Genomic DNA, 25,757 nt, shown 5'->3' on the forward strand with positions numbered 1-25,757 from the left:
TGCTGGAAATCATGTCTCAGTGCCCGAGTGGATTGAGCAGTGTGTCACGAGGTCGTGTTAGTTTCTATCGGTTTGCGATGGTTTCAACTTAAACAGCGACCCAGAGGATGCATAACTGGCGCTCGGAATGGAACTACTATGCACTTGGTTTGTTGCCGAGTGTTAGAAGGCTTTTGATAAAGAGCTACACGTCTGCACGATTGAGTTAGCTGCAATCGTTTTTTTTGTCGCGAACCTTAAGCCCCTTTCAAATCAAATACATTCATCGCCATATGGGTTTAATTGCTCCAATTAGGATTTGTATCCTATGCATACATATCACAAATTCAATAAGCGATGTAAATCTCATTTTTCGGCCATTTAAAGAGAAATGGAACGAAAGAGAAAGAGAGAGAGAGAGAATGACCTTTCAGCAATAAACTATTTGTGCGTGTAATTGTTCAAAAAAAAGTTTCAATCCCATTCTCGATAACCTGCTTTTCAATCACACCGCTTAAATTGAGATCAATTTCAATTTCGGGTGATTATCGGCCTGATTTAATGATGGTTTAATAGGCAGCGAAAACTACACCCTCCAGCACAAGCACTGGCCTGCAACAAACCGAGCAGCATTGATCCCTCGCAGGGCTTCGAATCCCAGAAATGAAGCGCAAGTTCATTCGAAAGCGCTACCAACGAGCGCACCCAAGTGAGCAACCAATCTCGAGCTCAGCTGCAACAGAGTTGAATACAAATGGGGGAGTGCTGGATGTAAGTTGAGCTTCCAACCATCCTCCGTTCTTCACGGAAGCCCGCGTGCAGCAGTAATACGTAAATAGCACATGCTGTATCTTATCTCGCCACCGCTCGGATCAATCTGCCGTATGCGGGTGAGCTTTTGCGTTGCTCCCAGGCGCTTCCCGGCAGATCCTGGCCGGGTTCCAACAACCGTACGCGGGCATATCGGCCCTGGCGTACGGGCTTCGGGTTGTTATGTAACACCGCCCTTTACCGAGATCCAACCCTGGGATTGTAGCTACGCTTTCGCTTCCATCCCGCGATGCTGGAGCACTTCGGTTCGCTCCGTTGCTCATCGCAAATGCACCGAGTTCGAAACCGTCCGATGCACGGGATCCTTTCGGGAGTGCGATAAGCGAACCCCCGAAATTGCTGCCCGGTGAGGGTGAGGAGACGTCGCCAAGGAAGCCGATTGTCAGTGGCACAACTCGCAATGCCTGTTGTGAACAAATTCGAACCAACCAATACCCAGCAGAACCCCAGCAGGAACCCATGCTTCCATCGTCCCACGGCTTTTCTCGTCCATCTCCGCAGGAGTGAGTGAAGGGGAGGGGGAGGCGATTACACAAACGAACCAGCTTGGCTTCTCTCTCTCTCTCTTTCTCCATCTCTCTCGATCTCTTTTGCCGTTGAAAAGCGATGCTCTCAGGACGCAAAATTAACCTCACAAATACTCTGCATCTCCGCGAGTCCTTCCACGGTCCCAATGGCTTTACAAATCGCCCACCAGGCCAGTCTCCTCAAGCGTCCTCCCTGCGGGGGTGGACGAAGTACTGTCGCATTCCATCACACCAACACACACACACACACACACACACACGCACACAAGCGAATGACACGCTGCCCCGAAGCAGCACGAAACGCGCAAAGTTCGGGAGCGAAGCTGGGAGGAAAAATCTCGCTCGCTGCTCCGGTTCGGTGTCCCATCAAGGACGAACCTGATGGGCCTCGCGTGTGTGTGTGTGTGTGTGTGTGTTGGTTGCATGAGCATGACGATACCACCCAATGCCCGAGAGCGTTAACAGGGAGCCCGCGAGCTGCGAGAGCGCACGGGTTTCCGCACACCAACGTCCCACGCGCCTGGAGGCGTTGGCATTGGGATGGAAGGAGCGCACGGTTTACGGGCAAAGGACGAAGTGAAAAACACATGCCAAGCACACTCAACACGGACACGGACTTGGAGTTCACCCGTGCCTTCTTCTGCCAAGTGATGCTGGTGCAAACGTCCGGTTCGGTTCGGGAGAAACTTCATCCATTAATGCCTGCTGACCCGGTAAAAAAATGTCCGAAGATGGCATCCCGAATGTCCTTGTTGTATTTGCTCCCTTTAAGATTTTTTTTTCAACCGATCAAAGCCAAAACTTGAGTAGCAGAGATCCCGGTACTCCCTGTGCCCAACTATCGTTAATGATTCTAATATCGTGCCGTTCTGAAATGGTGAAAGGAAAACTGGAAGTAACGTGACATCGATCACGGGACGAAATCAACGTCTTTTGAGGTTTGCAAAAATCCTCCTTTCGCGTTGAATGTCTTCAACGATTTGGCCACCTCAGTGCGGTACTGGAAGCTTTCCCTTTTAGGCTCGCCAGCTAACGTAATTAAAATCCAATTAATATTTCTCCTACTTCGGGTGCGATTGCTGCCGCTACTGCGTCCGTTGCTGCTGCAGATTATCACTGTCATTGATTTCGCGTGCTGACCCACCCACACCCGCAGAACCCATCCTCGCGGACGGCGGCGCGCAGGATAACGCAACGGATGAAAAAGGGGGCGCTTAATTAATCCCGTGCGGCAGGCGATTAATTTGCCCGACGGTAATCTGACGACATATTTCTCAAATCATCAATGAAGGATAGAAGGGCCAATAGCCGTCCGGGCTGATGGGTCGTGAAGCAAAGGCAATCGTAGAGGTTACCGCTGGGTGCAAGGATGGATGGGTGGTTTATGAGTGTGGAAAAAAGAAGAAGCAAAGAATGAAAAGCGCCTGGACACAGTGTAGCGAAGATGTGAGCACCAGACGCACACAAATGCACACGGTGCGAAATGAAAAGCTCGGGCGGAACGAACGAGCGTGTGGCCATTGCGCATATTTCCACACAGTCAGCACCAACACAGGCGTAACAGAAGCCAGGAGCTTGAAGGCACTCACAAAGCTCATCGGAATCCGCTGCTAACCAAAAAAAAAAGAAGGACAAACGTGTGAGTGAGTGGCTTGGATTTCCGTTTTCGTACCACTGCCTGTTACTTCTCTCTAGAGCAGAATAAACCACCACCACCCTAGCGCAAGGAAGACGCTACGTTCTATCCTCGGAAAAGAACGAACACCGTTCTAGGGTCCTGGATCCATCGGTGGTGACTCATCGTTTCGGCACTCGCAGGCTCTCGCTCTCTTTCTCTATCTATCTGTCGCCACAAGAGCAATACGGTTGGAGCTTGAGGCACAAAAATTGGGCATTTCTACTCGAGAATGGACTTCCAAAGAAACGATGTCCGTGTACCGGTAGGACACCCACAGATACTCCACCCACAGGGTCCTTCCGTGACAGCGGGCATTCCCAGAAACCACACGAGTCCTTCCATCCACGGCTCGACTCGTCACATTGCGTTCAACAGCACTCGTGCTGCACTGTGTTACGTGTGGTCGAGTGCACGTAAAGCCACTTGTGCGGGTTTCGCAAAGGATCCTGCCTGCCACCCCCGGTTTGAATGTAGCCAGGTGTCGCTTAGTCCTTTCGTCCTGATGGTCGGCATATGAGCGACAAGCGACACTATCGAGGCTTAAAGCACAACGCCTAGCGTGTCGTTTAATTAATTGACAAATAGTTCAAAAACTGTCCGATTGATACGCTCTTTTACGTAGCACGGGATGTGCAAGGATTTGTCTTTCGTCCGTTGGCATAATATGAGTGTGTGGGAGATATTTTTACACCTTCTGCCTCAAGAGGTGTCCGGATCGATTTCGATTGAAATTCATTTTTCAAAGCACAACCTACCGTTGTGTATTGTCCGCCGCCCTAGAGATGCCCCCCTTTAGCTCGCAATGACTGACGTAAAATGTGCATGTATACTTTTTTTCTTCGCTTCAGCTGACGATCCGCCCTCAAGACCGACGGCAAACAGCAAACAATGAATGGATTGTCGCTTGCGTCGGTATTTGCTAACCTCGATCAAATCGCTCTCTTTCTCTCTCTCACACATACACACACACTTGCGGCCTTCTCACTCCAAGCAGGAGTACACCTGCGCTCAAAGGACATCTAAAGATTTGCCTCCCAACACAGGGAAGGATAAGAACAAAAACAACAACGAAAAACACCCACCAGCCAATCCGAATAGCGCAAAACGGTGGATAAGGGCACACCAAAAGGGACACCGGGAGTGAAGTGGACCATCATCATTATTTGCTCGTCCCTTCGAGTGGAACACATCGAAAGCCTATAGCCAAGAGATCAAGTAGGACGCGAGTGGGCGACCAGGTCGGACCCGTCGCGAGCATTCGGGCACCCATAAATTATTCCTCCGGCACGGGAATGGGAAATGAGCCGAAGCTTAGAAGCGACCTGCAATTATTACATGACTTTGCAGCCCTTCTTGTGCGTTCATGCTGTCTGTGTGGGTTCAAAATGTCTGTTCGGTGTCAGTTATTGACCGTGGCGTGTGAAATATTGTTGCCGAAATAAACATGCCGCCACTGCTCTGTCTTTAGATACTCTGTTGCACGAGCCAGCGTACATGTGTAATTACCGGCGCAAGGGAAAACATTCGTGAGAGCCCGCCATTCCGTGCAACGCAACGGCACACGCAAGCTTCCACAGTTCGTTAGAACGCGCCGTAAAATAGTGGCACGTTTCGAAACTTAAACAACCTCTTCTGACCAAGCATCAGTGGTAGGCCATAAACCAACGCGAATTCGTTTTGTGCTTCAAATCGCACAGGCCACTGGGAAAACCCCTGGCAAGTTGCAGTTGCACTGGTGAGCGCGAGCGAAGGTCAAGGAAAACACGCCTTGCCACCTTTCGTTCCTGACCGGTTCCGGTTCAGTGGTGCGCTGTGATGATTTATGTGTGCGCTGGCTGAAACGACGGATCATCATCGATCGCGGTTTTCCACGGCGTGCGGGTGTGGGTGTATTGGTTGGGAAAAATTGGCAATTTCGTTTGAGCAGCCGAGCGAGCGCAGGGATGCCGCTCGTAAGGTGGTTAACAAGCGAGACTATGCCGCGGAAAATAATCAATCTCTCCCGGCTGGGGTGCCGATTCATCATGCTCCAGTTCGAAGACGTAAAAGCAGCAATAAACTTCAACATATTACTGTCGCTTTACGGCAGGGACTGCTTGGAAGGTAGAAAATGGTGGACTCGCTGCTACACGGTATATACTCTATTTCCGATCAAATCATTGCAGGAGATAAAAAAGTTATAACAAAATGAAGAAGAAGCATCATCATGGACTTTGAATGTACGAGTCATTGTTGGGGTAGAATAAATGAAAAAGAAGGTAGGTAATTATGCAGCGACTCAATCGACGAATGTATATAACACTCTGTTGAGCATGATGACGAATTAAATTAATATCTTATATTCGTTGAAAAACGATGATCATGTGGCATTGGGATTCTATATCGATATTTAGTTGTAATGTTTTGCGATGATTTTTTGCTCTCATTTGTGAATTTTTAAACTTTTCTATCTAAGTTTACTTGTCAAAAGATAGAAGCTTCATCTTCCACAACTCGCACTGCTCACCAAAAATTATCCACATGAGCTCCACGTGTCTCGTGAATGCCTTCTAATCCTTCTCCATCAGAGCACCTCGTGCGCTCTCACACCACCTCTTTGGGTTGCCTTCTTCGTGTCCCCTTCCGTGACTGTCTCATTCAATTTTTGTTTCCATCCCTGTGCCAGTCCCTAGCCCTGTAGCCTCTCAGTGGTGAGGTTTGATTTATGTACATGTCACAAACAATGCCCGATTCCGCCAGGGCGCTGGAATGAAGCGCGCTTCCTTCTCACCATCTTTGACACAGCCTAGCCATAGCCCGGAGGTGTCTTCGCACCCCATCTCCTCCATCGCACCCCACTACCCTGTTTCTCACCGTTCGTCCTTGGCGTGGTTCGACCCGTGCGCCTTTTATCCCCTTCTGGTCCTTTCGCCTCGTGTGGTAGCTCACTCTAACGCTCCTCGTTCGACTCTGACCCAGATCCGCAGTCGTGGGGGCGCACGTTGCAGGTCCTTTCACCGCACCCGCACCATCGCACCCTTTCCTGGCCTGGAAGCTCTAGCACCACACCGAAAAGGAAAGCCTCGAATGTATGGTCTTTACGTGATCGCTTGCTGCCACGCCGCCCTTTCGTGTCGTACAATGGCACGAGCACACAAGAAAGTGCAACAAAGTTTTTACGAGACTAGCGCCAGAGGAGGAAGCAAGAGAGGGGTACTGGGAGGTGGAAAATTTGCTGGGTGGTGATGCTACAAACAACGGACAAATGAAAGCACGCACCGAACCCACGACCATGGTGTCCGAGCGGGAAAGAATGCAAAGCTCCCATCGCTAGAACTCACACGCACAAACATAGCCACATGAAGGGGCACAACACACACACACACACACACGGACACACACACCACAAACGGGGCGAAAATTGCAGCTAACCGGCTCAAGCAATGGCGGCGAACGGCGGAATGGGGCAAGGAGCACAAAAACCGCAGAGTGTTCATTCTTCATTCTGCTCCCTGCTCCTACGACCCACGCATCCTTCCGGCCCCATCCGAACCGGGTTGTGGCTTGAGTGGTGTGACCTAGATTTTTGGAACAACTCATCGCACCGTCCGAGTTCACGTTCCACGGGACACCATCGGGCGCATTCCCGGCCTCGCCGAGCAGTGGGAAATGGAGGAAATTTCCGGCACGCGGGAAGCAAAGGGATTGAACCAGTGCGGGGAGAGGGTTTGAGAAAACACGAAAGAATCGAAACGAACCTGAGCTCCGCGTGAATCCTCCACCCCCTGATTCGGTCGGATCGGTTCCACTTACGGAAGAAGTGGAAGCGCGTTCGCTCGAGAGGAAGAAATTATTATCGAAAATATTTATTCAATGCACCGGAACCGGAGGAAGATAGAAAATACCTCGGCTTAGGGGGTGGTTGAGAGAGAGAGAGAGAGAGAGAGAGAGGGTGGGGGGAGGGGGAGGTGGCAAACGGGCGGTAAAAATGCATCACGCGATACCGCGCGTGAAAGTGCACCATAACATGGTTGTGATGTAGAATCAGTGGAAAAAAAGAGACGAAATAAATAAATAACGTTAAAAGAACTGAACGAAAAGAGCAAATAAAAAAAAAACTGGTACATCGAATTGGAGAAAGGAAAATTCACTTCCATTTCGCGAAGGCGCGACCATCGTGAGACGCCGAAATTTTCCCGGAAAGTGTGTAATGGATTTCTACGTTTTACCGAGGCCGTGAAACTCGCCTGGGAGCGCACACTGCGTTCGAGTCCATTAACCGCCTTTGCGGTTGGCATTCGGTGCTAGAAAATCCCGGTGCCATTTTGTGGCAGTTTTGCACGCGTTTGAAATGTGTCAATCGGGTTGCCCCAAATCGTCCCCACGAGCAGCAAAATGTCCTCCCGGATACTATCCTGAATGGTGCTGCCAAGCTGGGGAGGTTAGTCGATGGACGTTCGAATTTTCGGCCTTACCGGGGGACCGGAGTTTTGTGACAGAAGCAAAAAACATTTGAGCTAATCGGATGTGAAAAAGTAAAATAAAATTCGAACAGCACTCGCCTCGACGGAACAATCCGATATCCGAAATTGTTCTTCCAACTAACACTACTATACACTCACAGCTGCCGTGACGTGTTTCATAAATGTATAATCACTTTCGTGGCACTTTTCGAGCGAGGAAATGCCTGCTCTGCGCGCTGCTAGCGCCAAGAAAGTACGTGACTGGGTGGAAATCTGTCACCCGTCTCGGATGCGCATCCATCCAGATGCAGCCGTTCGCACCAAAATAGCATTCATCATCTTCTGCAACCGAGTGGCGAGTGGGGTGAATTTATTCCCGCCGCTTTCTTGGTCAGCCTTCCATCGGACGAAAACTTATGCGCCACAGTCGTCTGCGTGATTCACCACGGCGGAATGTTTCAATGTTGATTGATGTGGTTCCTGCGCCGCTCTGCCACCGAAGGTCAACTGGGTCGGGAAAGCGGGTGGTTAAAAATTATACTTAAACTGAAACGAGCCGTATCGCACACCACGGTCCCGGTGCAGCCGAATGCACTTCCCTGCTGCATTTTCCGCCTTGATTTGCGGTACGAGCTGAGCGATAGAGATGGATGTTGGCTTTCTTTTTCTCTCTTTCACTCGTTCAAACCTGCCCTCGGGCCGAAGGAAATCTTAACCTCGTTCCATTGACAAGTTTTAAATGAGTTACCGGTTTGCTAATTGGCTCCATTACGTTTCGAGGGCTGTTATCGCGATGCCAGGGGCGAAAATTTCGTTTTGCTGCTAGAAGATTGTGTCATTATTTTCGGTGCCGACGCCGGACGTTTTCGAGTTTGTGTGGGAATTGTTTCAATGTTTGGATTTTATTTTTTGGCATCGTTTGGGCTATAATTACGTGCAATCGGTGCACGCTAAATGGTTGCGCTGATGAGAGGCAAACGGAAATGAGGCATCGTTTATTTGTGGAGGAAAGCTTATGAAATATTTGTGGTGAAGTATCACATTTGTATCCTCCTCTAGAATTTTCCATCGTATGGACATTTGAAAGCGCTTTTATACAATGTAAAATCTTTTCTGATTCTATAACGCATTACATCGAGAACTATGCGCAACATTTGGTGGATAATGGGATTCTGATTTGCTTTGACATCTCGTCCATTTTTTCACCTGTCCCTTGGCGTAAACGAAACCGGCTTTCAAACCAGCAATACAACCAACTACCATCACTAGGGTCACCGTTCCTCAGTTTACAACCAGCGAAACCTTCAATAATATCACGAAACGAAAATCAACCTCATACCAACAGTCGTAAAGATGATTGTAAACATCGACCCATCGGCATTGTTAACACTTTTCTTTTAATTAGTGGCATATGGTGTGACGGGATGACACATTTTGCTCTTTTACTGCCCATGGCCCGGTTGGATATGCGGCGTGTATCGGTCGGTCGGTGTTTTTTATACGTATATTTTATTTTGTCGCTTTTCATCCATCCACCCATTCCATCTGTCATCGATTCTCGAGTTTTTCGCTCTTTTATCCACCGCTTTATCCCTTGAAAGGAGCGTTACAGCAGAGCGAAAAAGATACAAAAAAAAACTCGTCAATGCGGGCGAGGTCACATCGAAACCGATGAAGCGGAACACTCCCGGAGGCGAAACGGTATCAAATGCCGAGTGGTCGGCTTTTGCCCACTCTGTCGGTCGTGTTTCTTGTATGGTGGTCGGCGGTGGCCCTTTCCCAACGCCATCGATACACCGGTGCCATCTTTGTCGGTTTATTTTATGGGGTCATAACAAGATTTATGCGAAATCAATGCCCTCTAAAGTGGGAGGAATATTTTGGCCCAATTTGGGGGTTCCGTTTTGCTGTTCGCTTCCATCGCACGGTACCGCACTGGACAGCACGGACAAGAGAGTGTTCCGTGGTTTGTGTGATGTCAATCGATCCAATTTGCTGCATTGGTGCTGCCACAACCGTATCGTAACCGTATCATAATCCTTTTAGAGGTAGAGCGGTTTGCTGGGATGTGTTTTTATTTCCTTGCAGAAACGTCGCCCCGTACTCCAAAGGCACGCAATATGAAGCCCCGCAAAGCGTTTGGTGACATATCGCGAGCAAAAGCAGTACCTGAATCCCACATTCATGCACTGTTGGCTAACGTAAACAATGGCTTCTCTGTTCAAGGTATGCGCGTTTGTGTGGTGCGTTCACTTTTGCCTACCGTTTCGCAAGAGTGCCTGTTTATTTAGGTCGTGCAGCAATACCGACTGTGACCCGGTGGATATGCTAATTCACGTTATGAAATGAAAACGTATGATATTTTAATGGTAATTATGCAGCTCGATGTTTTCCATTAAACCGAATTAAGACCGTTCACCTGGTCACTTCATTGAAAATTACAGAGCAAATCTTAATGGCCAGCCAGTAAAACTCTCCTGATTTCTCGTGTCAGAGCCACTAAACGCCTTCACTTGATCAAATCACTGATCTGAAATCATCATATGATCGTAAGTCCTCACGTTCGTAATCAATCAAGCAGGTTAACTAAGCATCTCCATTTGACAAAAACTACCAGGCGCCTCCATTACACACAAAACACCTGAGTTTCTAGTGTGAATCCTAGGCGCCTCCATTTCGACAAGTACAAAAATCGTTTCAGTATCTCCAGAGCCATTAGGCACGTTAAATTGACACATTTTATTCGTATTCAATCCAGAATTCAGCCAGATTCACGAAGTTTCTTTATTGGTTGAAAACTACCAGGCGCCTCCATTTGACTTAAAATATCAGGTGCTTCCAATTGACAATCGATCTGGCTACCAGGCGTCCTGATTCACTTTTGGAAGATCCACCAGGCTTCTCCATCTGAGTAAGGCCGCCAAACGCTCTAAGTCAGTTAAAGCTACTAAGCGTCTGTACATGAACAAGACACCAGGCGCCTCCATCATCGACAAACGGAGCAGGAAAAAAGCAAGAAAAAGCAACAGCAACAGCACAATCAAATAACTGTCATTTATAGCTTTAATCAAGCCGATACACCTCAGGGAAGGTGAAAGTAGGCAAAAGCCCCCGGGGCACAGCATTCATTAAGTGGCATTTGTGGCACACGGCCCACCCGACCGCCCTAATGTAATGTCTTATTAAGCATTAATGTATGATTCGCTAATATATCGGAGCTAATTGAAAGCCTTTACCAACAGCTGCAACCAACGGCGACCGAACCGTGCGGCTGGCTGGCCGGTGGGTGGCAACCAGCGGGTAACTGTTTGTGTGAAGGGCTAATTGAATCAGCTGACCTCGTTGGTGTGCCATGCCATGCGAATCTCGGTGCTTGTTTGGCTCAAGCCGGCGAACAGTGGTTGAACCGGGGGTTTTGGGAAAAGCTAGCCGGATGGGAGGTCCCGAAAAGGCTCTTCCAACCGAGTGGTATCATTGTCAAATCTATTATTAAAATCAATTTCCTGCCGTGCTGGTAGGCGGGCTCGTTCCTTACACCCATGCGGGAGCATGCTGGTACTGGTGCAGCTATGTCCTGACGCTCCCAGTGGGAGAATGTCAGGCTGTATGAGATAGTACGCGAGACAGACGGCACGTGAAGTTCGTTACTGTAACAAGTAGCTTCTCCACGGGCAGATGAGACGAACGTTTGCGTGCTGCGATCTCAGACAAATGCTCCCCATAAACCCACAGTGGTCATGTCAACGCTCGTGTACGCGAACGCTATGAACATTGCAGGACGTTCCCACGTAAAAAACACAAGACAAAAAAAACACACCAGTATGGAACTATTCCCCGAATGTCCTAAATTATTCCACCCAACGCTAGCCTTCCCGAAGGCACTTGACGACTGTTTGTCAAAGTAAGGGCCTGGTTTCAAATAAACCTGACTGCCAACTGCGAGCCAGGCAAGCGTTCCCGGGAGGATGCCTCGTGACCTACAGCAAGGATCTCGCGCAACCCGAGCGTCTTTTTGCAGCCACATTTCGCCCAGAATCGTACCGCAGGATGACGCAACCGTTCCCAAGCCCGTTCCCGGTTCAACCACCATCACCGCTCTCATTGCCGAGCTCATCACAGCCGTAACGAATCGTTTTGGGGTGAGTGGGCTCGTTGATGCTTCAGGACTGCGGGAGGATAATTTTGGATGGGGCGTGGTAACCTTAATAGTTTTAATTGTTTCTACTTCAAACACTTACGCTCGGTGTTGGATAGATGATGGTGAACGACACATCATCGCTGGGCGGAAAATGAGCCCTTTAAGGGAGCGCTGGTGGAAAGTTTAGCTGTAATTACACTCCTGCCATCATTTGGACCACGTTCTACTATCGTGGGGAGATATGATGATTTTCCCGAGCGATAGCATTCAACCCAAGCCCTGCACATCCTTATTTCCCTAGTTGAGCCTTCTTCAGCTGGTTTTCCCAGTGCAGCAAGCACCGGTCGGCGATTAAGCATAATTTTTCATTTCATCTGCATTGCGCTAATTTTTGGAATGCTTCGGATACGGCGCACACATACACTCGGAAGGGTCACGCACGTGGCATCGTCCTAGTTTCGACTACGAGGAAACCCACTCCTTCTGAGATCTCCTTCCTTGCAAACGTCGGTTCAGACCGACTGGTGGTGTGGTCGATTTTCGGTGGTTTCACCTTCACCATCGCCTGCCCAGCCCCACCGGTGGCTTCGTCCGGTTTGCTCATTTCCGGTGCCAAACCAGAGAGAACGCGTGTGCCGAAATGAAATGGTGGCAGCTTCCGGAAGTGTGGTGAGCAGTGGGTGGATAGTGGCGGGTCGAGCCAGGGTGGAACCAGTAAAACTAAGCGAACCGCCACGAAACCCACCCAGAAACGGACCGGTGAGCATAAACGGACCGGGATTCGGGGAAACGCATTAAAGAGCCAGAGCCAGCAAGACCAAACGAACAAGTGAACGCACCATAGCCTGGGGCCTCGGGTAAATGTGCGTTTTCCACCATCATCATCATCTCGAGCGATCGTCCTTCTTCCCTGCACACACACACACACCGACATAGATAGATACATAAACGCACAGGCCCGTGCAACGGACCGACGGACTGGAAGTGGGCTGTCCTCATTACCGCGCTCGCTTCTCGCTTCAGCGGAAATGGTTTGACCCCGTGAGCGAAGTGGCCGGGATGAAAGGGGTGGGGAGAGGAGCAAAAGCGTGAAGAGCGGTGTGGTTCGGTTGGCGGAATGGAACGGCAACAATGTAGAATACTGCTGCCGGACCGATTATCCTTTTCCTCCACCGCCACCGGGATGAGCGAACGGAAAAGCCAATCGCCTCTGGACCCGAGGATGCCCTCGCGTGGAAAATGTACGTGAGAGCGCAGTCACACAACCTCACGCACACCGGCACAACGCATACACATGCGCTGCTGCAGCAGGATGAACGCCATGGCAACATCGGGACGGATGGATGATGAGAGCGATAAAGATTATGGTTGGCAGTGGAGCAAAAGTTTGTCTAATTCACCAGAACACGACTGTGAGGATGCGATGGAGCACAGTATGGCATGAAGTTGGGTGATGGCGGGAAAAAGGGGGCCAAACATGGCGCGCAACGAACCGACGAGATCGTGTGCGGGCGGAAACGGATTCGAACCGTATTCAAACGACGATCTGGCTAACAATGAGCTGGGGGGGAGTTTCGTTTTCTTTTTTCCCCACCACGGAACATGGAAAAAGGAACAACGTAACCGAGAAACATTGTGCCCAGTGACATCTGCTGCTCGGGAACTCTGCCTGGCGACGCAACGGGCAGGTGAAACAATGTTGGTGAAGCGAAATTTGAACAGCACATTCGTAGAAATGATTCCTTTTAGAGCGCTAGTTTGAAACACTTTTGAAGAGTCCAAACGCTTCACTGCAGCTTTTGCAACGGATGTGCTTTGTTTCAAACGCAACGCTAACTGCCTGTGATTTGTCTGCAGCATTAGCGATGTCGGTTTGCGGTCAAATTTGGTGTTATATTTTCCAAGGTTGCGATAAAACGATGAACTTGGATGCGACGCTTGCTCAAACACACGTTTTGAGATATATTGCTGGCCATAAAACACGTCACTTGCGGCCCTCCAAGAATCGCCACCTGTCACAAGGATTCCACACTTACCTTACAATCCTCACAGTGGTGGATGATAGAGTACGGCTGTCCGCAGTCGTACCGTATCAGCACCTCGGTAAATTCGCATGTGATCCGTGCCGCAAGCGCGTCCGTCTCCAGCAGCTCGGCCAGCCGCCCGGCACAGTCGGCTCCGCCGCGTAGCACGTCGGCATGGGCTGCGTTGTGTAAAGCACTGCCAACGGTACGTTCACAACAATGTCTTAAACGTAATGTTTTCAGCTTGGTCTCAATACTTTGTGACGATTTTTTACAAATTTGTGCTGGACTTAACTCTTCATTATCGCCCAAATAGTCAAGGCACTGTTGTTTATCATTTAACCGGTTCTCCATGTTATATTTAGTATTATCAATATTGTATGGCTTATTACTATTTTTATTATTATATGTAGCATGTGTACGAAATGTTTCACATGGCGGTGGACACCGCGGTGGTCCAGGACCTTCGTCTATCCAGGCCACAGGCAGTGTACCGGCTGAACATTGACCCTGTTTTAGAGCAAAGAAAGAGAGAGAGAGAGAGAAATTAAGAGATTATTAGTATTAGAGCTGGCAATACATATTGTTTCTCCAATTTGATGGTCTGCAAAAAAACGTGAAGATTTCAAGATGGAAACGAATGATTGTATGGATACCTGTAAGTAAACACGTTTAGTTTCATACAAGAGGAAATGTCCGAAAAGATGATTTACTTGGCTTAAATGCGAACCAAACAGCATACAACCATAGCTCAAAATGTTTCCAAAACAAAATTTGCTTTTCTGCCTCGTCCATTTTGACAGCGACTTTAGAAACCAGTTCCACAAACACGCCACATCAAACACGCTTTGATCCAATCAGCTCGCCATCGACCAACGGCAACAAATTAGCGCTTCGCTAGTTTGTGGCACAAATTTTCGATCCGTTTTTCTAGACCAGAAAAGGTCCGTGGTAAAGCAAAAAAAAGGCCGCTACAAGAGCGAAATCGTGGACGACGGACGCATCTGCAGTTTGAGCGGGTCCGAAATAACTTCAATGAGTTTTAATTTATTTGCTCTTATCTGCTGATCCGGCCAGGCCGCTCGATCCGTTTATGTTTCCACGGCTGCTCATTACATTCCTCGGCACCTCCGGGAACCACCTCCGGCCGTAAATCTCGAGCATGCCGCACTTCCTGATCGATTGCGATCATAAAAAATGGCGCAACGATTCGTCGATTGGCGGCAGCCGCTCACTCACGGCCGTAGTTCCGCAACCATAATTCATCCATCGCGGCTGCTTTTCATGCGAGGAGGCTGTTTTCATTAGGAACATCTCATTCCCATTGCTTTCTCGCTTCGAAATCGATTCGCACGCATCGCACTCTAGCACAAGCGCGCCCGGGACGGACAAACATTAGCATACACAAACACACGATCGCTCCCGAAAGTCAGCCCCCATCAAACGGCCCCCAGAGGTCGCCCGGTGGACCTCGGACTTCAAGAACATTTTCCTGCTCGCCCACTCCGAAAGCCGGCTGGGAGAACGTTGGATAAATAAACATGCCCGCTCGCGTTCGCGTGTTTTCCTTTGCGCCGGACCGGCAGTCCGGAGCCGGGAAAATCCCACTCCGCGTGGCGCAAAGGAATTCCTTCCGTTTCAAAGGAGGGTTTTTTTCAACTCTCCACTCCCAGAAGTAAAAAAAAACAACCTATCCTAAAATCGCCCACTACAACCTCGTTCCTTTCGGTCGGGTTTTGTCGTACGGCTTTCCACAGGCAGTTCCGATCGGTCATAACATTTTGCGTTTGCGTATCGTCCATTTTTTATCCATCTATAATGCCCCACCAGTCAACCAGTTTCAAAGGTCCACGACAGGTTGGATTGTCTCACGGGGGAATGAAATTTTAATAGCTCGCTCTGCTGGTCGCTCAAACTGGCATCGAAAACCTGACCTCGATAGGAACTTTGCTCGAGTCGCGAGAAACCTTCACATCTCCTTCGCACCACCGGAAAACCCGTCGGGAAATTCTCACCCACTGGCGGGCGGGCGGTGGTGCGATCGTATATTCCGATCGATTTTCCGTGCCAACCCCGAGACGATTCCGAACATAATTCAAATAAATAATTTCGCAGCGTCTGGCGGGACTGCCGGCGTCAGATTCTTCGAGAAACGGAGGTCAGGCAGCGACTCCTATATCGGCTCTTGTTTCTCGTCGTCTCTCGCACAGGCACGATGAATTCGCGCCCGGAGGGTTGAAGAATTTTAAGCGAGGCTCTGATTATTACTATGCTTCACGCCATCCTCTCTGTGTACGGGGTGTATCACGGAACCGGATTTATGCGGTTGCAGTCGAAAATGGAGCAAAAAAAGGGGTTCAAACCACGAAGCAGCTAAAGGAACGCAAGGAATGGCAGGAGGGGATCCATTAGACTGCGTGCGACGCGACGGAAGGTGAAATTGATTCTTGAAAAACTCGAACGGAAACCGAATTTCCCTTCCCGGGACGTGCGCTTGTGGGAGCGATTGCGATCCGTTTATTTTTAGCCCACCACACTAAGAAGCCCCTCAGTCAGCGCGGATTTATTGCCGTTCTTTGGAACGGCTCGGAGTCGCCTGTTTTTTTGTGTTCCGTTCATTGGAAAGGTAGGGCTGGATTAGTGAAACTCGTGTCGTGTCGGGGGTGCTGGAAACGATCCATCGTGCGGTGGAAGAGATGCATCAAGATCTCACCGGCTGTCTGATAACGCCCAATGGTGGCCGATTGGTGGATTGATGAATCTCTCCCTGATGGTTCAGTGGCACCATCCTCCTTCTTGATCAAATGCTGGTGGAATCATTTCTACAAAACAATAGTTCAAAAACTATATACAAACACACGAAAATTTTCTGCAACATTTTGACCTCATCAAAACAGTCTTAACGAATTCTCAGGCAATTTTATGTATCGTTACCAGAAGTCGACAAGAAGTTCCCGGAAGAAATCCCAAGAAAACCCCTCCGAGGAGCTGCAGGAATTCCCCAAATCAACGAAAAGCAATCGACAAATGCAATAAAGTGAACCGAACCGCAAGCCAATGAAATCCCATCTCTAGCGTCCAAGCTCGACCGGTGCAATTAAAAAGTAATATATTGTGCTTTTTATGTTTCCCGATGCACCGGGGGTGCTTGCCATTGGTCTGGTAAGAAAACCGCTTTTCCGAGCCACGATGTGTGTTTCTCTTTCTTTTTTTAAAATCAAACCACCGGCGTCTTTGGTTCCGCCGCTGGGGCTTGCAATCGAAAGCGCAATAAATTTACTCGCACTATAAAATCGAAGGTCAATTACTGCAGTGTGCGCGCGGCGACCTGCAGTGTCCTGGCTGGTGGCGCGTGATAGCCGCACCAACACATCGATGCGCGGGCGCGCACGTGTCCTAGTTTCTGTGCTTCGGTGCACCTTCCGGAGTGCTTGCCTTCCGGGCTAGGATGACTTGCTCGATCGCCGTGTGCCATTCCGGACACAGCTAGACGTTCATGGGCGACATTCTGGCACAAGGACAATACAACGTACACACTCGTACACATATGCACACAGAGGATACTAGCACTGGGTACTCCCGGGCGCAACCTCTCAAGGCGGTGGCTATCTATCAAGGGCTGATTCTTGGCTACTGACTGATCACGCTGGTGATACGCTGAAGTTGGAACCATCCGATGAAAAAGAGAAACGTGAAAGTTTATCAGAACCTTTGAGAAACAGAAAAGATTGATAATGTCCGAATCTTATCTGTTTCATTGGGAGATTTTAAATGCCAAGCCACTCCCAGTACTTCTCGATGTAATATTTAGCGTGAAAAGAATTCATAGTATGCACATCATAGCATCATGTAATTGAAATCTAAATATCCAATATTGCCGGAAAGTATAGAAACGCTAATGAATTTCCTTATCGTAAGGAAACTTAGTACACGGATAAGTAAGTCCTTAGAGCTTTCGCCTTAAGCTCCTTGATAGACTCAAAATACACAAATGAATATATTTTCCACGAGAACCGAAGTCATCCGTAGTGGGCAAGGAGGCATATTAATTTCTGTTCCATTTGTGTGTCGCAAACCTCCACTCAGTTCTGGCCAGTGCTCAGTGCTGGCCGAATCGGGCTCACTCGCTGGAAAAGGAACGCAGGGGTTTATTTTCGAAATTTGATACTATCAACAACATGCGTGCGGTCCGGCGATGGCTAGGCCTATAAATATTCATGCCGAATGTTTTCGCTGCATTACCGAAAAACCCCACCTCGAGGGAGCTGGCTCGCTTCGGTCCGGTTCCGACAGTCGAGCATCCATTGCGAACATCTGATACCGGACCCGGGCAATGGGGCCACATTCCGCAGCGGCACTCGGTGTCAAGCTTGGCCGCGTGTGATTGACAAAGGCAATCTCGTTTATTTTCATTTCCTATGCAACTGACGGTGAAGGTTTGCAAGGTACTTCCTTGCGTGATTGCTATTAATGTGCTGTTATTAATAATTTAATTTTATTAATTACTACTATTAACATTAAAGTTGTGAGTTTCACATTTAAATCCTTTTTCTTATTTGGAAAAACTTCAGAGGGTGTATGTTTGGGTTATAAGCATATTGTAGGGAAAGTCTTCTATAAACAGATTGTTTGAAATAGAAAAGGATTTAAATTACAGCCACAATGTAAACCAGCATACAATGTAAAAGAAAATCAAAGATGTTCAAAACTGGCATGGCAAATGTCCGCAATCTCTAGGAATGCATATATGGAACAATTCAATCAAATAAACTGTATATTGTGGACCGTATATATATATATATAAATATATATATATATATATATATATATATATATATATATATATATATATATATATATATATATATATATATATATATATATATATATATATATATATATCGTATTTGGCATAATCATGCTTGATGTGATTTAGCGATCATCGACACAACAAATTTAGTTTGATATCCGACAGTATTGAGTGTACTGGTAACCATGTTGTTAAGATTTCTATAGCAGCAACCCATTTCTAGCAGTGTGAGAAACAATTGTTTCATATTTTAAATTTTAAACATCAATTTATAATCCTCATCGTAGAGTCAGCTGACCAGTAGGGTCGCTTTTTTTCCTAACTTCAATCAAATAAGGACCGTTGTTCTGTATTCAGTCAACAAAGTAACACAAAAACTGACTAGCCAACATGAGAACACCCGAAAAGAAAAAAAAAAGATTCCTGGAGCCCATAATCCCATCCAGCTTGTAACCTTCCCGGTATTACTAGCGTCGCACCCTTATTAAGTCTCTGATTAAAATATGAATTATTTAGCCCACGCGGCTAACCCGAGGCACGTCCGGTCGGTGACAGTTTGTGCTGATGGGAAGCTAAAAAAAAAAGAGCCTACCGTCCAGCAGCTCGCGTAAAGCCTTGCGGCGATCGTTTGGTGGCCCACCATCCAGACCAAAAGACCGCTGGATGCCAGGGCCGTTCCATCAATGAGCAGCTAATTTTAGACCACGGTCGATATTTATACCGAATTATTCCGCACACTTGCGGAGTAACACGCAGAGTGATTCGAAGAACGAGAGAAGAAGCAGAAGATCAAGAGGCAGGATAAAAAAACGCACACCGATTGGCCCACATACACATACACACACACACGCACAGGCTCAGTTTAAAGTGATATTCATCTAATTAGCTGTCAGACGGAGAGTGAAATTTCCATGTTTTCCACCAACCGACGCGGCCCGTGTTCGACTATTTTTTCCACCTCCACGACACGGAGCAACCCCTCATGACGGCTTCCATGACGCTGTTTTGGCACGTTCTGTCCTGCAGAGAGCCCGGCTTTGATCGGGAATGATTTGCGAACGTAGCAGGAAGCGCCCCGAACATTGCCAAACGATCCAACGTAGATACGTAGACATGGTGTGGCGTAATGCCGTTGGCCACCAGATCGCTCGGTCAACGGTGTCGCCCTTATGCCTTATGGTGTGGCCTTTCGGTGGAGCTCCGATATCGCACCGTAATCGACCGATCCTATTAGTGGTCTTTTAAGAGAATGGAAACTCATCAACGCGGCCTACGGACCCAGCGCCAACTATGCGCCTCGTCGTTTTGGCACCTCGGTTTGAACAAACGACACCGACGTGGGGATGTAGAAAAAATAGTCCACACCACTGCGACACCCACCAGCCATCCTAGAACGCCTCCCGGTCTACCTTAATGGGCGCATTAGACGTGAGCCGGAAAAGCGGCTAGAATCGATCCGAACGTGTCCATCCAGCGGATGGGGCGTCGAAAATCAATCATCGGATCGCTTTGAAAGGTTGCAACATTAACGAGCGAATGATAGCGTGCGTGAGGAGCGAGTGGAGTGGAAGGTCGATGGAAGGAAAAAGGCCGATTGGGGGTGGAAAACAATTCATAGCAACGAACAACAAATGGCCGGAAAATGGGGATGTTCACGAAGCAGCGTGAAGAATTCTGTCCTACGCCCCCGTACAGCCACCAGCAACGTGGCGCAAATGTGCAACGGCGTTTTTCCATCGGACAATGCTGGAAAAACGGACAATGCTGGGACCATCGGACAATGCTGGGGTTGCTGAAGGGAGCACCCACACTTGCGGCGAACAGGAATCGAAATCAATTAATAAAAGTCAGAAACAGGGACAATTGCGCCCCCGTTCTTCAAGCGAGCACCGGGCACCGCTGATGTTCGTCGACTGATGTTAGGTAACCAGGCTTTTCCACCGAGCACCAGAGCGACAGTGCTTAGGAGAAAGCCCAAGGATCGTCCGCACAGGGCTGCTGTCCGATGCACGCGGCCAAACGCAACACGCACTCGACAGTTTGCGTCCGAGAGTGGTGTGTAGATTTTTCTTTTTTGCCTTCTCTCTCATGGCCCGGAACCGGTTGCTTGTTTTGCCGCCATCGTGCACGGGAACAAGGGATAGCCGATGCCGATGTGTTTCGTAACGAAACACCCGTTACCACATGGTAAGGAAACTCGCCACTCGAAAAGGAACATTGGAGCTACACGGACATAGCTTTGCGCACATATGAAGCTGGTGAGACTCGCAAACCTCAAAGATCCTTGAAGGTTGCGGGTGGCAGAAAGGCTGCTTTAAATATTTACTACCAATTTCGTGGTCTTTATCGCTGCCAATAAGAAAGCCACACGGCGCCCATTCGAGCAATGTTGCCATTTGCTTTGTGGAAATTGAACATCTGATGGAAGAACAAAGCATATGAGTCAGACCCGGTGAAAGAAGTTCCTTTAGTACGAGTGTACTAAAACGAATTGCTCGATGAAGGACGCATCATACAGTGGAAGTAAAACAATTTCAGACAACAAGGATAATGTATCAAGTAGTTAACCATTTTTACTATTACGGTGTGCTGCATAGAGGACAATGAAACCAAAAGAAGTTTAATTATTTTATGAGGTCTCATGAAGCTATTTTTTTTTTCATTTTTCAAAAACTCCCTCCGCTCAGCTCAAATCTACAATTAAAGATTTTTGCAAACCAACTCAAGCATCTTATGAACCTTTGGACAGCCATTTTTGTGCCATTACGATTTTTTTTTCCATAACATGACTATAATGATGACGTCTTGCAATCCATTCAAACACCAAAACCTGCGAAAAGTCATTTTCTCGACCACACGTCCGTTGGAAGAATAAAAGCTAAGGAAAGAAAAAAAACGCCCTACGAAGCGCTGGTTTGCTTCGCGACGTTCTAAATAACTTCCCGCCCCGATCGATTAGATCATCGACAGGAAGGATGTCTCCGTTTCCGGGCCGCTTTGGGGTCGAAGGGCGGAAAAAATGGCAGCAAATTAAAATCAATACCGTGCTGCCGATGGCGATTAATAAAGCCTCGCGACCCGAGCAGGACGACCGGTGGTCTAAACGGAAACGGTGACGGGCTCCGGGCTTCTTTCCGATCCCGCCGACGATGGCGTGACATATTGTTTATCCGACCAGCAAATAAAAGAGAGTGAGAGAGAAGCGGAGAGTGAGAGAGAAGGTTGAAAGAACATGGAAAAAAAAACAACTAAACTCCACCAACAAGGGCTCCGATATCGAGCTCACGCGTGACTCAGTGGAAAGCGGATGGTTGGTGGGATTCGAAGGAAAACGGAAAAGCAGGGAGTACTGGGAAAACTCTGCCACCGAAGGAAAAATGGTGCGGGCGTTTTGTGGAAATCGGGAATCGGACCTTCCCTCGATACTCAGCCGCGATAAGGGCCTGTGAACAGTTGTGAATGAGCAGCAGGATCGGGACGCGAACTGCGCTGGTATAAGTGTGTCAAGGCAGCACCAACACCACACCATCGGTGGAGCGAATGTGTGTGACAGCAGCTCGACGGGGGTGGCCTCAGCTGAGCCAGCGTGCTCCTTGGTGGGTTCGGTGGAGCCGTTTTCCCGAGCCCGTGCACCGGTGGGCAGGCGGAACGAAACAAACATGGACGCGCGCGCTCGTCTATGCGTGTGTTGGTGCACAGGGATTCTACGCGAGAGAGAAAGAGAACGAGAGACGTGGCAGTTGGTGCTCTCGTGATGAGGATGTGTATTCGGAAATGGAGAAAATTAAGCACGAGAAAGAGAGAAGAAAATCTAAAAAAAGAAGGAAAATAACAAACTATCCCGTTTTCGTGCAAGACGGCCCCGAAGCTGGCGTGAAAATCTCTCCCACTGAGCCCGTGCCGAGTAACAAAAGAGCAAGAACACGGTAAGCCGAAGCTGGCGTGAATGTGCACGGGGACCATCGGCGGGAAAAAAAAAACGGAAAAAAAACCTCCCCGAGAATGAAGGGCGCGCGCGTGTGGGCCAAAAAAGCGAAGCGAAGCGAAAAAGGTCCTTCCGAGGAAAAAAGGGACCTTCTCTTGCGCCCAAAGTCGCGCCAGCCTACCGAAGGGTGGCGTACCTCGCAGCTATATGTTAATGATATGAAAGCGGCCGCTCCGTTCGGCGGTGGGTGAGAATATTGAATAACACCCAGTAATAGCCCCACGGGAGATCCTCACGGTGGCAGCGAATCCACGGTGGGAGCAGGATCCACGCGAAGAAGTAGAGAAAAAAAGAGTAAATAAATAAAAATAACGCAGCACCAGCACTGGGCATCGGGAACAGGGCGCACAAGGACGAATGCTGGGCTCAAATCAAACAGATATGCTTCCGCCAAAAGGACCGATTCCGCGATGGCGGACGGATGCTGCGAATTTTCCAACACCCCCTCGTGGCTCAATGGAACCAATGGGCCGGGGTATGTTTTGTAAACGTGTTTTGCTTCCTTCACGTTACATTTCGCCAACCTTCGTGTCCTGTTTTGGCGCTCCCATCGACGCGCGCTTCCGGGCGGATGGTCGGAAAAAGAGTCGGGAATGAATTGAGCAATAAAATCCTCCTATGCTAATGCCCTCGCCCGATGAATGATGAGCTTTCGCCTTCGACGATGCGATGCGGAGGTGTCCTGCCATCCTTTGCGGCCAACTTCTCACGCCGCCCGGAGCTGGGCTCCTGCGAATTCTTTTTCTTCTTCGCTTCCTCATCGCAATTCACTTTTTTTTTTCGCCCCGCTCTTGAGCTCTTGAGATGGAATTCAGGCGTGTGGGGGTTTTTTTTTTATGTTGAGCCCGCTTCGCCCTGTCCCGATTGGCCGGCCTGCGGGAATGGAATGGATCTGCCAATATCTGCTGCCGCTTATCTCACGTAACGGAGATCATGCGGTCGGTGCTTGATGAAGATGGCATCAATCCATCTCCTGGTCCGTTCCCTGGGGCTCGCTCACTCTCGTGCAATCTGTTACGGTTTACTTACGCCGTTTTTATCACGTTTGCCCTCCCGGCTCGCCACCACCGGCAGTTTCCGATCCTGATCCGCCACCAACGCTTAGCAAATGACAATCTTTCCCAGAATCTCGGTTCGATGGGCCGCTTGGATGGGCCGGAATTTAGCGAGCCCCGCTGGCAGGCTTCAAGATGCCAGCATGAAGTATTGCTACTTAAGCTTTTCGTGCCATTCTTCGAGGGCATCGAGGTGAGCGTGTGTGTGTGTGTGTGTGTGTGGATTTTCATCTCCTTTTGTTACCCTTCTTGGCCGCTGTGGCGATATTGCTTCGGCGGTTCGTCCGCTAAATGCTCGGTGTTATCTCCGGGTTTCAATCACACGCGGTCGAGCTGTTGACGTTGATAAATTTATATGCACTTTTTCCCTTTAACGTCTAAGCATATTGGCCATTGGTTTATTGGAGTAATGGCACGAATGTGCTGAGAGAAAGATTTCATTTCATCAATTATTATGCCGAAAGGTGTGGTTTATTCATCTGAAGCGATATACTTGAGCCCATGTTCATCGGAACCTGACCTAATAATTACTAGCAAAGAGCGTTCCTTCCAAAAAAAAAAAGGAAGCCATCCCACGTGCCAGTTCCATCTTCCTTCGCGTACCCACCCCAAACCGCAGCATCTCGTGAACGCAAATCGTTGTAAAGCGTCACAGGAGAAAAAAAAGGACGAAAGAAATAGCGACCCCAGCGAGTCCAAATCTTCCCCAGTAAAACCTTCGCATCATTCAAACAATTCATATTTGCTTGACTGAAACGCGCCGCCGTTGCGCGAAAAGCGCCCCAAGGCAAGTATATTAGCATAATTGTGTTGGAAAAGTGCGGAATTGGAGCCAGAAAAGGGAAGCACAGGACTCCACAGCGTGTGTAGCTGTGTGAGGAACTGTTCGTTCCGTGCAAAAGCTTCCGAGTTCGGGTGGCGCACACAATCACGGAGGTTTTCTCGAGCTGATTGTCACTACCACCGCTACTAGCCTACTACTGCCACTATTGCTGGCTACTACCACTAGTACTGGTTTCGGGTGGTGATACCACTACTAGTGCCAACAGGCGAGCACCTCCATACGCTCGAATGAGCAGTCAATGGTGTTTTTTTCATCGTCCTTTCGCCATTTCCCCACCCACCAAAGGACCCTGCTAGGCTGCTGATGTAAGAAAGGCAAGCAAAAAAAAAGGACACACATCCTTAACATCTGCCAGCCACGGGAAGTCCCAGCCGGGCCTGGTCATACAGCGAGAGCCCGGGAGCGAGTTGGTGAGCGAGCAAAACGCGCTCGCGGAGATAAACCTGCGAGACGCGAAAAACCCCCCAGCAAGAAGCAGCAGCAAAAGCCCACCGCGTGGACCCGCGAGGCTCGCTCGCCAGGACATCCCGGACTGCTCTCGGCTCGAAACGGCTGCGGATGGATGCCGCACTAGGCGATGGCGACGAATCTCTCCGCTCCGGGCTCGTCAGAGTGTCCTGCGGCGCGATCTTGCGCTCTCTCGCGCGGCCACTGTCACTCGGGTTCGGGTTCCTTTGGTTCTCTCGTTGCGGAAGGACCTACCACCAGGACCGCCAGCCCGCGAAGAACGGCTGAATTTTATTATTATATAATTGATGAATGGAACAGACTAAAGGCTCGTGGCGCTACAGGCTCCCGGGACGATTTCAGTCTCGTTTACCAAATGCGAAGCGTTTAAGCCACCTTAGCAACGTGAAGCGATGCTCAAGGACCTTCCAGGACCTTCTAAAAGAGGAGACTCATGATTCAAGGCATCGGGGAAAATCAAAGGATATAAAGATGTCGATCGGCCACATGGTACGTCGTCACTGACCTGGAGATCCGGTGCCGAGTTGGGCTGCTCCAGATCGCACGCCGAAAGCCACGGATTGATCCGCGTTAGCGCGCCGCCTTCTCCCGTATTGTCTTCTCCAACTTTGCCCAACTTGCCACTCTGACTGGCACTGCTGCTCTGTTGACCGGTGCCTCGCCGAGCCCCCGAAATAAACGCAAGCGCCATCACGACCAGCCCGGGTCCTGGCCGCATATTGACCTCGGGTTCGGCGGCGCTAGCATGGTGCAGGCCCGCTTGAGACGCGCTTGCGGCTCGCAACGACCTCGGGGCTCGGGCTCATGGCCCCACCATCATCGTCCGCCGTGCGCCGAACGTCCGCTCTCTGCCGTCCTGCCGTACTCCGTCCACGATCCCCCCACGGTTCCTTTTTCGCGCGTCGGTTTTTCCCTGCCACGGCCCGGCACGCCGTATCCTTCGCCCTTCTGTCGTTCTCGCTCACTCACTCACTCT

General features: G+C 49.2%; 1 protein-coding gene across 1 annotated transcript in view; it reads right to left on the minus strand.

Annotated features, from left to right (window-relative positions):
• Positions 1–25,499, minus strand: part of LOC128723213 (uncharacterized) — a 38,181-nt gene extending 12,682 nt beyond the window's left edge. Inside the window, exons 1-2 of the mRNA XM_053816931.1 lie at positions 25,287–25,499; positions 13,632–14,129 (exon numbers count right to left, since the gene is read on the minus strand). Of these exons, the coding sequence (XP_053672906.1) occupies positions 13,632–14,129; positions 25,287–25,499 (711 nt within the window). The remainder of the gene's footprint in view (positions 1–13,631; positions 14,130–25,286) is intronic.
• Positions 25,500–25,757: the final 258 nt, after the last annotated feature.

This window comes from Anopheles nili, chromosome 3 (genome assembly GCF_943737925.1).
Source record: "Anopheles nili chromosome 3, idAnoNiliSN_F5_01, whole genome shotgun sequence".
Taxonomy (NCBI): Eukaryota; Metazoa; Arthropoda; class Insecta; order Diptera; family Culicidae; genus Anopheles; species Anopheles nili.